A 13,536-nucleotide genomic window follows, 5' to 3' on the forward strand; every position below is an offset into this window, starting at 1 on the left:
AGGATTTCCTTCCCTTGGATTACATTATATTGAACAAAATTGATTCATCCAAGATATCAGCATGGTCTTCCTTCCTTTGATAATTTTGAGTTCTTGAAACATTTGTGAAATAAACAGGAAAAACTGCTATGGTTACCTGGCCAGGTTGATTTGTATTCTACCAAGAGGCTGTTGTGTTCCACAAGGCTACTGCTTTTAGTCTCTGCACAGCCTCAATCCCAGCAAATTTACTCTGTCGCTGCAACCTGGTCTCAGAGCATTTTGTATTTTTCTGTACGTAAATCCGAGGCACCATTTATTATTGTATGTTTCGTATGGTATGTATTAACCTCTAGCGTTGAGCAATCCCGTATCCGGGAGCGTAATCATAGCCTCAAGCTTATTACCATAACGCAACGTTTCCTATTCATGAAAATCGCAAATTAAATAAAATAAATATATTCAAACACAAGCTTAGCCTTTTGTTAACAACACTGTCATCTCAGATTTTCAAAATATGCTTTTCAACCAAAGCTACACAAGCAATTGTGTAAGAGTATTGATAGGCTAGCATAGCATTAAGCCTAGCATTCAGCAGGCAACATTTTCACAAAAACAAGAAAAGCATTCAAATAAAATCATTTACCTTTGAAGAACTTCGGATGTTTTCAATGACGAGACTCTTAGTTAGATAGCAAATGTTCATTCTTTCCAAAAAGATTATTTGTGTAGACGAAATAGCTCCGTTTTGTTCATCATGTTTGGCTAAGAAAAAGACCGGAAAATGCAGTCACTTACAACGCCAAACTTTTTTCCAAATTAGCTCCATAATATCGACAGAAACATGGCAACCGTTGTTTAGAATCAATCCTCAAGATGTTTTTCACATATCTATTCGATAATCTATCAGTGGTGGCAGTTGGCTTCTCATCAGAAGCAAACTGAAAAATACTGCAGCTGGAGATTACGCAATAATTGTGACGGAGGACACCAAGCGACCTCCTGGTAGATGTTGTCTCTTATGGTCAATCTTCCAATGATATGCCTACAAATACGTCACAATGCTGCAGACACCTTGGGGAAAACGTGGAAGACGTAAGCTGACTCCTAGCTCCTTCACAGCCATATAAGGAGTCATTGGCATGAGGCGATTTTAAAAAATGCGGCACTTCCTGATTGGATTTTTATCTGGGTTTTTTCTGTAACATCAGTTCTTTGACACTCACAGACAATATCTTTGCAGTTTTGGAAACGTCAGTGTTTTCTTTCCAAAGCTGTCAATTATATGCATAGTCGGCCATCTTTTCATGACAAAATATCTTGTTTAAAACGGGAACGTTTTTCATCCAAAAATTAAAATAGTGCCCCCTATATCCAAGAAGTTAATTTGTGGATGTCCATTACCCATTTTGTATGATATTTTACAAATTACAATTTGTATTATATGTTACAAATTTACAAAATGTACGATATGTTACAAATTCTGTCTTGGTGGCTAACGTTAGCTAGCTGGCTAACATTAGCTAGGCTAGGTGTTAAGGTTAGGGTAAAGTTGAGGTTTAGGAGTTAGGTTAAAGGGATAAGGTAAGGGTTAGCTAAAATGGTTAGGGGGAGGGCTAGCTAACATGTAAAGTAGCTCAAATGTAGTAAGTAGTTGAAAAGTTGCTAAAATGCTAAAGTTGTCCGTATGGGATTAGAACTCAAAACCTCTTGGGTTTCTAGACGTTTGCGTTATACCACCCTGTTTTTGACCAAAGTAACCATCTGTCTTATGTCACCATACCTAACATATCATACTAATTTGACTGTCCTGGGTTTAAATGTACTATGTTACGTCTAGTCTATGAGACCAGGCTGGGTCAACATTCTGTCACTTTAGGTGTTCTATACTGAAGAATAAAAAGTGTATGTACTTTTTGTTATTGTTTTGTATTTGTTTGAATATAAAAACACAGGCTTAATTTCCAAAGCTATAAATAACCTCCAGCACAGTTGGAACCAAATTCGTGTCTATTTCACAATAAACTTTGATAGTGTGTTGGTTGGAACAGTTGTGCTGAAAATAGTATTCCAGTCTTTTGTGAATGTCGTGAACATTTTTTAAACGTTTTGATTCCACACTTGGCATATAGGAAAAAAATATCAGCTTTCTTCCTGCTGTTATCAATAACGAACTTATTTCTACAATTATCATTTACAATACAATACAATACACGTGTATTAAACCCCGATGGGCAATTCGTTCAGGACTGACAGGGGTCTTCAGTAGGACAAACACACAGACAGTATAAAATATGAACACTTAAGGCATCACTTAAAAATGTATGGTGCAATTTTAAGTAAGTTAATTAAGCCCTGGAAGTTTTCTATCTCTAGAAATGTGATAGCTTAGACGGTGCCATGTTAGCAAATAGACTAACATAATTAGACTCGAATGTTGATTATGGAGTATAATAAAAAATGAATTCACATTATGAGATTGCCTTTCTCTTTATTGACATCAAACAAGTATTTATGGAAACGTGGACTTGGGCGACAGTGCTGCCAGGCGCGGTTCGAGATCTGCCTCCTGCGTTCGTGTGTCCTGCTCTGACATCATGGAGACACTGATATGGCAAAGCTACTGTTAGAAACATTCTAGTCTGTTTCAGACAGACAGCCGAAGCAACATCATGTCGTTGAGCTGGTCAGCAAAAGACCACAAGAGTTCTACAAATTCCCCCTCCAACCCTACCCAAGGGCTGAAGCGGCCACGGAATGACACAGGGAACAAAGTGACTGTGGTGCTCGGTGCGCAATGGGGAGATGAAGGCAAAGGAAAAGTCGTCGATTTACTGGCGACTCAGTCTGACCTTGTTTGCAGATGTCAGGTAATATCGTGTGCATATAATGCGATATTAATGTAACCTTGACATGCTTGAACTGAGAAAAGTTATAACGCATTTTGATTGTGTGAAATTCATGACGTGTCTTTAGAAAAGTAATGTCTCAACATACCTGAATCGGTGACTGTCTGTGTACTTTACAACCGTATGACAGGTGTGTGGCAGGCATTGGAAAAAACCTTGAAATAGCTTACTGTTGTTATTATTTTGTTCAGTGGAGTGATGTTTCAGAACGTTTTTTGGCACGTAAATGTTTCATGTGATGTCCTCAGTAGGCTATAATGGAATGTAGGATGAATCTATTTTATCAATACAGGATATTAGTTTAAATAATTAAAATAATTAAAACATGTATTTAGAAAACATGGTGATATTACCAGTTCTTCAACACCACTTTGAATTGTTGACTTGACTGGAGTTGAAATGAAACGTTTTACCTTGGAATACTATTAAATGGTTAATTGTCCCTTTTTGAGACTTGTAACATGATCATTAAGAACTTGGAAGCATATTCTCTCAATGAGGAATCCATCCAGCTGGACATTTTCTCTATCTGACCTATAGTAAACTGCTCAAATAGACCAAAGTACCAACAATATGGAAAAACTATAACTATTTCTTGCAAATTAAAGTCTAAAATCACACAGTAATGACAGGGAAAGGTAGCATAAGATCACAATTGGATCAATACTCATATTATTACAAAGGTGTATTAACATAAAGAGGGTGTTATAACTTGGTCACTCTACACTCTTAGTAAAAAGGGTTACAAAAGGGTTCTGCGGCTGTCCCCATAGAAGAACCTTTTTTTTGGTTCCAGGTAGAACCCTTTTTGGTTTCAGGTAGAACTATTTTGGGTTCCATGTAGAACCTTCTGTGGAAAGGGTTCTACCTGGAACCAAAATTGGTTCTTCAAAGGGTTCTCCTATATTGGGACAGCCGAAGAACCCTTTTTGGTTCTAGATAGCACCTTTTCTCCTATGAGACTAACCTGAATGAAAATTATGTCAATAATCAATCAAATGTATTTTATAAAGCAGTTTTTACCTCAGCAGTTGTCACAAAGTGCTTATACATATAGCCAGCCTAAAACCCCAAAGAGTATGCAATGCAGATGTAGAAGCAGAGTGGCTAGGAAGAACTCCATAGAAAGGCAGGAACCTAAGAAGAAACCTTGAGGAGCCAGGTTTCGAGGGGTGGTGTGAGAGAGAGAGAGAGAGAGAGAGAGACTCACAGACAAAATTTCTCATTGGCCAGCAAGGAAAAACTAAACTTGCTCAGAAGTAATATTTTGGGCCACTTGCAGTGTAAAGGCCATTACACAGTTGTGTTGTACTCTCTATTGACAGCAAGTCACATCACTGAGCACTCTGTGTACTCCTTCGGCCAGCCCAACCCACTGCTGGTGAAGGGTCACATTCCCAGGGTGACTTGACATGTGAGAAGGCCAGGTCTTAGCCAGGGGGCAAGGAGTGGAGGGTCTGGCAGCCAAGTATGTTAAAATAGTTGGTAGGGGGGTAGCTTGGTGACAGGGGGGCTTAGACTCTATTATCCACTGATTCAGATAGGATTATGAATTTGCTCTGGATGTATGGCCAGTGGATGTCCTGGCTGTTTTATGTCCAAATGTTGCTATCCCATTACAAGTAACAGCCATTAATCAACTCAATAACTGTCCTTTTGTGACATCATGCCACTAGACTTTGTTGAAAGTCTTGTTTTGATCTTCCAGGGTGGTAACAATGCAGGCCACACAGTGGTAGTAGAAGGCACAGAGTATGACTTCCACCTTCTCCCCAGTGGCATTATCAACCCCAAAAGCATATGTGTCATTGGTGAGTGTTTCTATCTTTATTACCATTTCCACTGGGAATGGTGACCCCAATGGGAAACTGTCTATATGTGCTCATTTATCCAGCATATGGTCCATTTTAGGTAATGGCGTAGTCATACACCTACCAGGCTTGTTTGAGGAGGCGGAGAAGAATGAGAAGAAAGGTAAATCAAGTATTTTTAGAAAAACAGTCAATACTGTAATTTTCAAGTTCGAGGAAACCATTCCAGTCATTTTTTATTCTCCTTTCTCTGACCAGGTCTCAAAGGTTGGGAGAAGAGACTAATTGTCTCTGACAGAGCTCACCTCGGTATGTTTGTATTTTTCTGGTTTCACAAATGAAGCAAAGATTATATGTGCTATTTTAGTAGTGTGTGTTTATCTGCATAATGTATATCTTTGTATTGTGCTTAGAGAAAAGATGACATTTATTTTGCTTTGATTTTTCGACAGTGTTTGATTTCCACCAGGTTGTGGATGGAATTCAGGAGACCCAGCGACAAGCGACAGAGGGAAAGATGTAAGGGTAGGGAAGGCAATGGTTGCTTACATAGGGGACGGGAATACAATGGGTCACTGTCAATAGAGACTTCAGTCAAGTGGAAGGTAATCTAGCGGTTAGAGTGTTGGGCCAGTAACCGAAAGATCGCTAGTTGAATCTCGAGCCGTCAAGGTGAACAATCTGTTGATGTGCCCTTGAGCATTGATAATGGCTGACTTTGGCCTTGACCCCACTTTCAGGGGGAGATGGGATATGCAAAAACACATTTCCAATTCACTCGTGCATATTACTACACACTTGTACATGTGTGAAATAGGACAAATAAGCACCCACCAAATTATTATTATAATCACTTCCACAGCCGATGAAAAATTGCAGATTCTATTTTGTAATCCCCTCAGCTAAAACAGGTGTTTTTCCTCATGACAGTATTGGAACGACCAAGAAAGGCATTGGACCCACCTATACCAGCAAAGCATCTCGCATTGGACTGCGTGTCTGTGACCTTCTGGGAGACTTTAAAGAGTTCTCTACCAAGTATGCTTACTGACAGACAGGACACAATATAAACATCTAAACCTCACATACAACAAACATTTTGAGAGTCCAACATTGCCTCTCTTGAGACTTTGCTCTTGAACTAAATTGACCCACTGGAGTGAGCAGTAATAGACATTGAGATGATTTGGGGATTTCTTTCAGATTCAAGAACCTTGTCGCACAGTACCAGTCCATGTACTCATCCCTGACAGTTGATACTGATACTCAGCTGAAAAAACTGAAGGTATGTGGTAAATCCCCTCTGAATGAATAGTCATGGGCTACAGATATATTAGATCTATGAAACTTCTTGTTGTCTTGTATTGTGCAGGAGTATGGAGAGAGGTTGCGGCCGATGGTGCGGGATGGAGTCTACTACATGTATGAGGCTCTTCATGGACCCCCAAAGAAAATTCTGGTGGAAGGGGCCAATGCTGCCCTCCTCGACATTGACTTTGGTAAGACATGTCATAGTCCCATTGAGGATTGTGCCAATGATGAGATGGACAGGGAAGTTTGATGGTTAAATGGACAACTCATCTCTATGTAAGTTTAAGTCCCACTTTCTCTCTTCCCTTTAGGCACATATCCTTTTGTGACCTCATCAAACTGCACTGTTGGTGGGGCATGCACTGGTCTTGGCATCCCTCCCCTGAATATTGGTGAAGTGTATGGTGTATCAAAGGCCTACACCACCAGGGTAGGAATTGGTGCCTTCCCCACAGAACAACTCAATGTAAGATCTCTTTCATCTACCTGGACATTTCTGACTCTTGCCTTACAGTAGCATCTCCTTACTGAGAGAAACGATTAAAGGGGATCAGCCAGAGCAAGACTTGAACCAGTGACCTTGAGTGAGAGTGTCCACTATCACCTATGCCATAAAGGTGAAGGCCTCTTAGCAGAGGTTATACTGCATTTTGCAGTTTGATATTTACCGTGACTAAGTCACTCTCTTGCAGTTTCTTTAGACATGTTGTTTTCTTTTGAGGTACAGGTAGAGTTGGATATGTATAGTAAGCCTAGTGTTTAAGGTCTCATGACCCTCACAAGCCTGGTCTCAAAATGCGCTGCCTCTATGGCCAGCTCTCAGATTGTGTGAGAGGTCTGTTAAAACACTACTTAGCTCTAATGCTGAACACATGTTCAAGGCCTAAATTTAGGCCAGAGTCAGGGTTCAATATAGATTTACTGTCTGGTCTGGGGTTATGTTACCTAACATGAGAACTGCCCATGGAACTGCTGTTCAACATGTTTCAGCTTGATCCCTCACTCCAACTGTAAATCTATTGGTTTATTAAGCATTTTATAACATTTTATTAATAAAACCATTAGGATTAGTACCCAAAAATGACTATAGATTAACCAAGTGATCTCGACACAGTGGAGTGGGTCGAGAGTTTCAAGTTCCTTAGTGTCCACATCACCAACGAATTATCATGGTCCAAACACACCAAGACAGTCGTGAAGAGGGCATGACAAAACCTTTTCCCCCTCGGGAGACTGAAAAGATTTGTCATGGGTTCTCAGATCCTCAAAAGGTTCTTCAGCTGCACCATCGAGAGTGCCCTGACCGATTGCATCACCGCATGGTGTGGCAACTGCTTGGCATCTGACCACAAGACGCCACAGAGGGTAGTGCGTACAGCCCAGTACATTACTGGGGCCAAGCTTCCTGCCATCCATGACCTATATGTTAGGCAGTGTCAGAGGAAAGCCCATAAAATTGTCAGAGACTCCAGTCACCCAAGTCATAGACTGTTTTCTCTGTTACCACACGGCAAGCGGTACCAGAGCGCTAAGTCTATGACCAAAAGGCTCCTTAAGAGCTTCTACCCCCAAGCCATAAGACTGCTGAACAATTAATCAAATGGCCACCAGACTATTACACTTCACCCCTACCTACATGTACAAATTACCTCAACTAACTTGTACCCCCGCACACTGACTCGGTACCGGTACCCCCTGTATATGGCCTCATTATTTATTTATTTGGTAAATATTTTCTTAACTCTTCATGGAACTGCACTGTTGGTTAAGGGCTTGTAAGTAAGCATTTCACGGTACGCTCTACACTTGTTTTATTAGGCGCATGTGACAAATAAAATTTGATTTGATTCTAGATAACTGAGTCTGTTTTGTGCAGGCAACAGGTGAGCTGCTGCAGACGAGAGGTCATGAGGTGGGCGTGACAACGGGCAGGAAACGTCGCTGTGGCTGGCTGGACCTGGTCATCCTGAGATACGCCCACATGATCAATGGCTTCACTGCGTGAGTGGATAGGACTAAAATATCACCCGCTATGAAGTCTTTATCTGACTGGTTCAATGTACTGTCGCTGCCTGTGAATGCTCGTCTGAATGTAATTCATGTAGTAGTTTTCCTCTTTTTTCTCAAATGTGTTAAACAAATAACATTGTTTCCTAACAGCATTGCTTTGACAAAACTTGACATCCTTGATGTGCTGGATGAGATCAAAGTAGGAGTGGCCTACAAAATCAATGGCAAAAGAATTCCCCATTTCCCAGGTATGCTCTCTACATTCAACTGTATTGATTGATTAAGAAGTAGGCCTACTTGAACCAGACTAGGCCAACACTGTAAAAGAGACATTCATTAAGTATTATCTCGACAAACATTTGATTTCTCTTCGGATGATTAATTATCGTCTACCTTCATTCACATAGCTAACATGGAGCTGTTGCACAAAGTGGAGGTAGAGTATGAGACCTTCCCAGGCTGGAAGAGTGATACGTCTGCAGCCAGGAAGTGGAATGATCTCCCCCAGAAGGCTCAGAACTACATCCGCTTTGTGGAGAACCACATTGGAGTGCCCAGTAAGTTACATGCAGGATACAGGGAGTTCCTGCTGACAGCAGGCTAGTTAGTCTTCAGTAGGGCACAAACTGAAATCAAAAATAAGCCTTCTTATTGAACAAATAGGAATATACGCCATAGTAGTATCTCCTCCATTTTACCACGTTTCAAAATATTTTCTTCAGTGCAATGCCTACTGAAGGTGACCCAGTTTTACCAGCTACAACCATACAACCAGTCCAGCATACTGACCACTGAATGGGAAACTGAAGAGCCTTTGTACAGGGACATGGCTTCAATGTGCCAGTGGGGGGCAGTATTGGCTATATTATAACATGTACCCAATTCTGAAAGAATGATACTCGTCTAGTGTAATAGTTTTTGGGATTTGTGAGTGTTTTTTGACATGTCCTTTGTAATTTCTCTCTACAGTTAAGTGGGTTGGCGTCGGAAAGTCCAGAGAGTGCATGATCCAGATGTTCTAGAGACATTTCCTTTTCTCTCCCCAAGATGGATGCACATGGATGGACAAGATGTGGCTTGATGCGACATATGTTTACAACCCTCAAACTATCTAATATTCTGTAGAACCTGTTGCCAACAGATACGTGTAGCCTTGAAACAATGTTGAGTGGAAACGTTGGTAACTTTACATCTATCTGTGTTGCATCAGTAAATTGCCTTGTCATGATGTCTGCCAGAAAGTCCTGCAGTATGACTGAGCCATGTGTAAATCTTACCTTGTGCCACACAACAACCCTGAAAGAAAAAAACACACCCAATAACTTTTCCTCCTGAGTAATGTTAACTGCCTTATGTTTTTGGTCTTCTTTAGGGATGGATCAAAATCTACATAATGTGTACCTGGAGAAAATGGGGGAGGGTAATGCTTTTTCAATTTCAGTCAAGGGGAGGGCTTTGTATTTTTTTTTAAAATCTAGTCCAGGGGAGGGTCATGTAATTTGTAATTGATTGATGAAATGTCTATATTTCTCAGTGTTTTAGAATGAGCTGCTTGTTAGGCTATATATATCGATGTGTGCCCGATGCCGCCCCTCAACCCTGATTCTCCACTGGGGGCGCAATATCAAGTGCGTCTATAGGCTATTTAGTGTGGTCTCAATCAAAAGATCCATAGCTTATTGGCTATAGGCTATGAATTGCATGCTCGGAGAAGCACAGAGCAAAGTTATATTTTTAAGAAAGCTGCTGGGATGGTGTAAATGAAACTAGGCTGCATTACACACTGCAATGGGGTTTTCCACCCTGAGCCCCGGCCTGCTCTGCTCTTGCTGATCAAAAACGTGTTTATGTGCTGCAATGTAGGACTATGGTGGAAGTTTAAAAGGAGAGTCAAATGTCTCTTGCAAACATAATATATATATATTTTTTATATTAGGCCTAGTCCAAACAATGCACTATCTTGCGTGCAGACTAGCCTATAACCTATGTTCTGATCAGCTTGAGAAGGAGAGCTTGAAGATGAGGAGGAGGACCGGAGGTCAACTTTGATAGCTTGCTACTACTATATATGGGGATATCATTGGTAGTTGTTTAGTTTCTTTGACTTTCAGACCCTGAGCTGCAACCTTCTATAGTCAAGGAGACGAAAAAATGACTTTGCTTGGGAAGAACTGTAATTCTGTCACTATCAATTAAGCTATTCACTTTCTGTACAATAGAAGATATTTAATACCAGACAGTTTTTAGAGAAGAGGAGGCAGCAGTAAATATTAAATTTTTCTGTGTCTCTAGGCTTACTCTCTCTTGGGTGGAAAGTTAGGCCTAACTTTTGAAAGTACAATGCTCTGATTGCTGCCGACCTGGTCTCGGAGCATTTCGTATTATTCTGTACGTAAATCTGAGACACTCCATTTCGTATGATATGTTACGTTTCGTATGGTATGTATTCATTTGCTAGGCTTGGGGTTAGGCTTACGGTCTGGGTTAACTTTAGGAGTTAGGTCAAATGGTTAGGGTTAGGGGAAAGGTTAGCTAAAGGGTCAAGGGACAGGTTGGTTAACATGCTGAGTAGTTGCAAAGTTGCTAATTAGGTAAAATTGTCCGTGTTGAGATTCAAACTCACAACCTTTGGATTACTAGACGTTCGGGTTATAAGCCTACCCAACCACCCTAATTTCATTTTTGCCGTAACTAACCATCTGTTTTATGTAACCATACCGAACATAAAATATCATACTAATTTGTGTGTCTCGGGTTTACGTTTACTATGTTATGTTTAGTCTACCAGACCAGGCTGCAACTTGATGTCTCAGATTTTATTATTTGCAAACAGGGACAGTTTCGTTGTAAACATTATAAAATGATCACATAGAGCTAAGCCTATGTCCATTCTTAGCCTGTAATTTTGGTAATTTGTGTGTATTAAAAAAAGATTCTGATAATGTGTAAAATGATGTAAAATTGCATGACATTCTTTATAAAAGGCCATTTTTATTCTCGGACTTGCAAGTAAGATGATAGATTCATGCAATGTGTTCACTATGAAGGGGATCTTTCCACCACTTCTCTTGTCCACGACTTCATCGGACATTCTTTATAAAAGGCCATTTTTATTCTCGGACTTGCAAGTAAGATGATAGATTCATGCAATGTGTTCACTATGAAGGGGATCTTTCCACCACTTCTCTTGTCCACGGTGGTCTGCGAACCCACAACCTTCTGGCCCACAGCCCTGTACGCTATCAAAATTCCTGCGTTGCCATGTAAGACTTACAGGAGGAAGAACATTTTATAATAATGGATATCTAAGGTGCTGGTCTGTCCAAGCGTGTGGGTAAATGGTAGACAAGTTTTCAGCCATCAGCTTTATGTTTGAATTATTATTTGAAGTTTAGGGGAGGGTCACTTTTTTTCCAAGTGTTCAGTTAGAGTTAAGGGAGGGCCATCGATTGTCATTTCAGAGCGGTTCTATTTTTTTCCATGTAATCCTTATTAAAAATAAAGTTCACTCCCTTACACATTTATTACACCCGCAGGCAGACACCATATATTTTGTATCACCAAGTTGTCTGTTTGCATAATAAACAAGTTCAGGAGTGAAAGAGTGCGATAAATAATTGGAATCCTTGTTAAAGATGCAATCCGGGATCTTAAGCACTGACAAATTTGGAACATGTTGTATGATCTTAAGAAGTGCACACAAAAAAGGACGCAACATATCATGAGAAATGGACGACATATGCTGTGTTCTTAACCAAGTAGGAAGTGGGAATTTACCGCTATACAGTAAAGACTAAATCAAATCTAATTTTATTGGTTGGGTACACATACACTACATGACCAAAGGTATGTGGACACCTGCTCTTCGAACACCTCATTCCAAAATCATGGGTGTTAATTCTGGGAAAGCTTTCCACTAGATTTTGGAACATTGCTGCGGGGACTTGCTTCCATTCAGCCACAAAAGTATTAGCGATGTCGGCACTGATGTTGGGCGATTAGGCCTAGCTCACAGTTGGAGTTAAAATTCATCCCAAAGGTGTTCGCCGGGGTTGAGGTCAGGGCTCTGTGCAGGCCAGTCAAATTCTTCCACAACAATATCGGCAAACCATTTCTGTATGGACCTTGCTTTGAGCACGGAGCATTATCATGCTGAAACAGGAAAGGGCCTTCTCAAAACTGTTGCCACAAAGTTGGAAGCACAGAATCATCTAGCATGTCATTGTATGCTGTAGCGTTAAGTTTTCCCTTCACTGGAACTAAGGGGCCTAGACCGAACCATGAAATACAGCCTCAGTCTATTATTTATCCTCCACCAAACTTTACAGTTGGCACTATGCATTCAGGCAAATTAGCTCTCCAATGATTTCTGTGTAAAGTAGTTTGTGCTAGTGATGACTATTCAACTGTCTGATGGTCTTGAGATAGAAGCTGATTTTTTGGCCTTCCCTGTGACATCGGGTGCTGTAGGTGTCCTGGAGGGCAGGTCCCGGTGATCCAGACACACCACCCTCTGAAGAGCCATCTTGTGGGCAGTGCAGTTTCTGGCATCCGTCAAACCCAGATTCTGCAAGATGGTGAAGCATGATTCATCTCTCCAGAGAAGCTTTTCCACTGTTCCAGAGTCCAATGGCGGCAAACTTTACACAAGTCCAGCAGACGCTTGCAGACAGCAGACATCCATACCAAAACTGGTTTTATCCAACTACAGTCCTCTAACTCTATGGTGGTAAATTCCCACGTCTCTTGGTTATGAACATGGCATTAGTACACCATTGTGCACAATTTACAGGGATTCACTTTGGCTTGTGAGCAGTACTTTCAAAACTATTGGTTGAAATTATCCAAAACCTCTGGGGCATATTTTAACTAGACAACCAGTTCTTATATCCTTTAGCCATACCCTTATCCTAATTATCCTCTGTTCCTCTGGTGATGTAGAGGTTAACCCAGGCCCTGTAGCCCCCAGTTCCACTCCTATTCCAAAGGCGCTATCATTTGTTGACTTCTGTAACCGTAAAAGCATTGGTTTCATGCATGTTAACATCAGAAGCCTCCTCCCTAAGTTTGTTTTGTTCACTCCTTTAGCACACACCGCCAACCCTGATGTCCTAGCCGTGTTTGTATCCTGGCATAAGTAGACCACCAAAAATTCTGAAATTTCCATCCCCAACTACAACATTTTCCGCCAAGATAGAACTGCCAAAGGGGGTGGAGTTTCAATCTACTGCTGCTATAGCCTACAAAGTTATGTCATGCTATCCAGGTCTGTGCCCAAACAGTTGGAGCTTCTACTTTTAAAAATCCACCTTTCCAGAAATAAGTCTCACACTGTTGCCGCTTGTTATAGACCCCCCTCAGCCTCCAGCGGTGCCCTGGACACCATATGTGAATTAATCACCCCCCATTTATCTTCAGAGTTTGTACTGTTAGGTGACCTAAACTGGGATATGCTTAACACCCTGGCTGTCCTACAATCAAAGCTAGATGCCCTCAATCTCACACAAATGATCATG

General features: G+C 40.9%; 1 protein-coding gene across 1 annotated transcript; it reads left to right on the forward strand.

Annotated features, from left to right (window-relative positions):
* Positions 1-2,523: 2,523 nt before the first annotated feature.
* On the forward strand, positions 2,524-11,064 carry LOC135525922 (adenylosuccinate synthetase isozyme 1 C-like). Its single transcript, XM_064953895.1, has 13 exons — positions 2,524-2,849; positions 4,597-4,699; positions 4,800-4,862; positions 4,958-5,008; positions 5,152-5,218; positions 5,630-5,737; positions 5,903-5,984; positions 6,072-6,198; positions 6,322-6,476; positions 7,887-8,011; positions 8,171-8,268; positions 8,428-8,577; positions 8,990-11,064. Exons 1-13 carry the CDS (start codon positions 2,652-2,654, stop codon positions 9,040-9,042), a joined length of 1,380 nt encoding a protein of 459 aa, XP_064809967.1. The 5' UTR covers positions 2,524-2,651; the 3' UTR covers positions 9,043-11,064.
* The last annotated feature ends 2,472 nt before the right edge of the window (positions 11,065-13,536 follow it).

This window comes from Oncorhynchus masou, chromosome 32 (assembly GCF_036934945.1).
Source record: "Oncorhynchus masou masou isolate Uvic2021 chromosome 32, UVic_Omas_1.1, whole genome shotgun sequence".
Classification (NCBI taxonomy): Eukaryota; Metazoa; Chordata; class Actinopteri; order Salmoniformes; family Salmonidae; genus Oncorhynchus; species Oncorhynchus masou.

Excerpts from the sequence above, each read along its gene's own strand:
- LOC135525922 (XM_064953895.1), top strand. The coding sequence starts at position 2,652 with ATGTCGTTGAGCTGGTCAGCAAAAGACCACAAGAGTTCTACAAATTCC. Across the intron at positions 2,850-4,596 it reads ACCTTGTTTGCAGATGTCAG|GGTGGTAACAATGCAGGCCA; the intron begins GTAATATCGTGT and ends TTGATCTTCCAG. Across the intron at positions 5,219-5,629 it reads CAAGCGACAGAGGGAAAGAT|TATTGGAACGACCAAGAAAG; the intron begins GTAAGGGTAGGG and ends TCCTCATGACAG.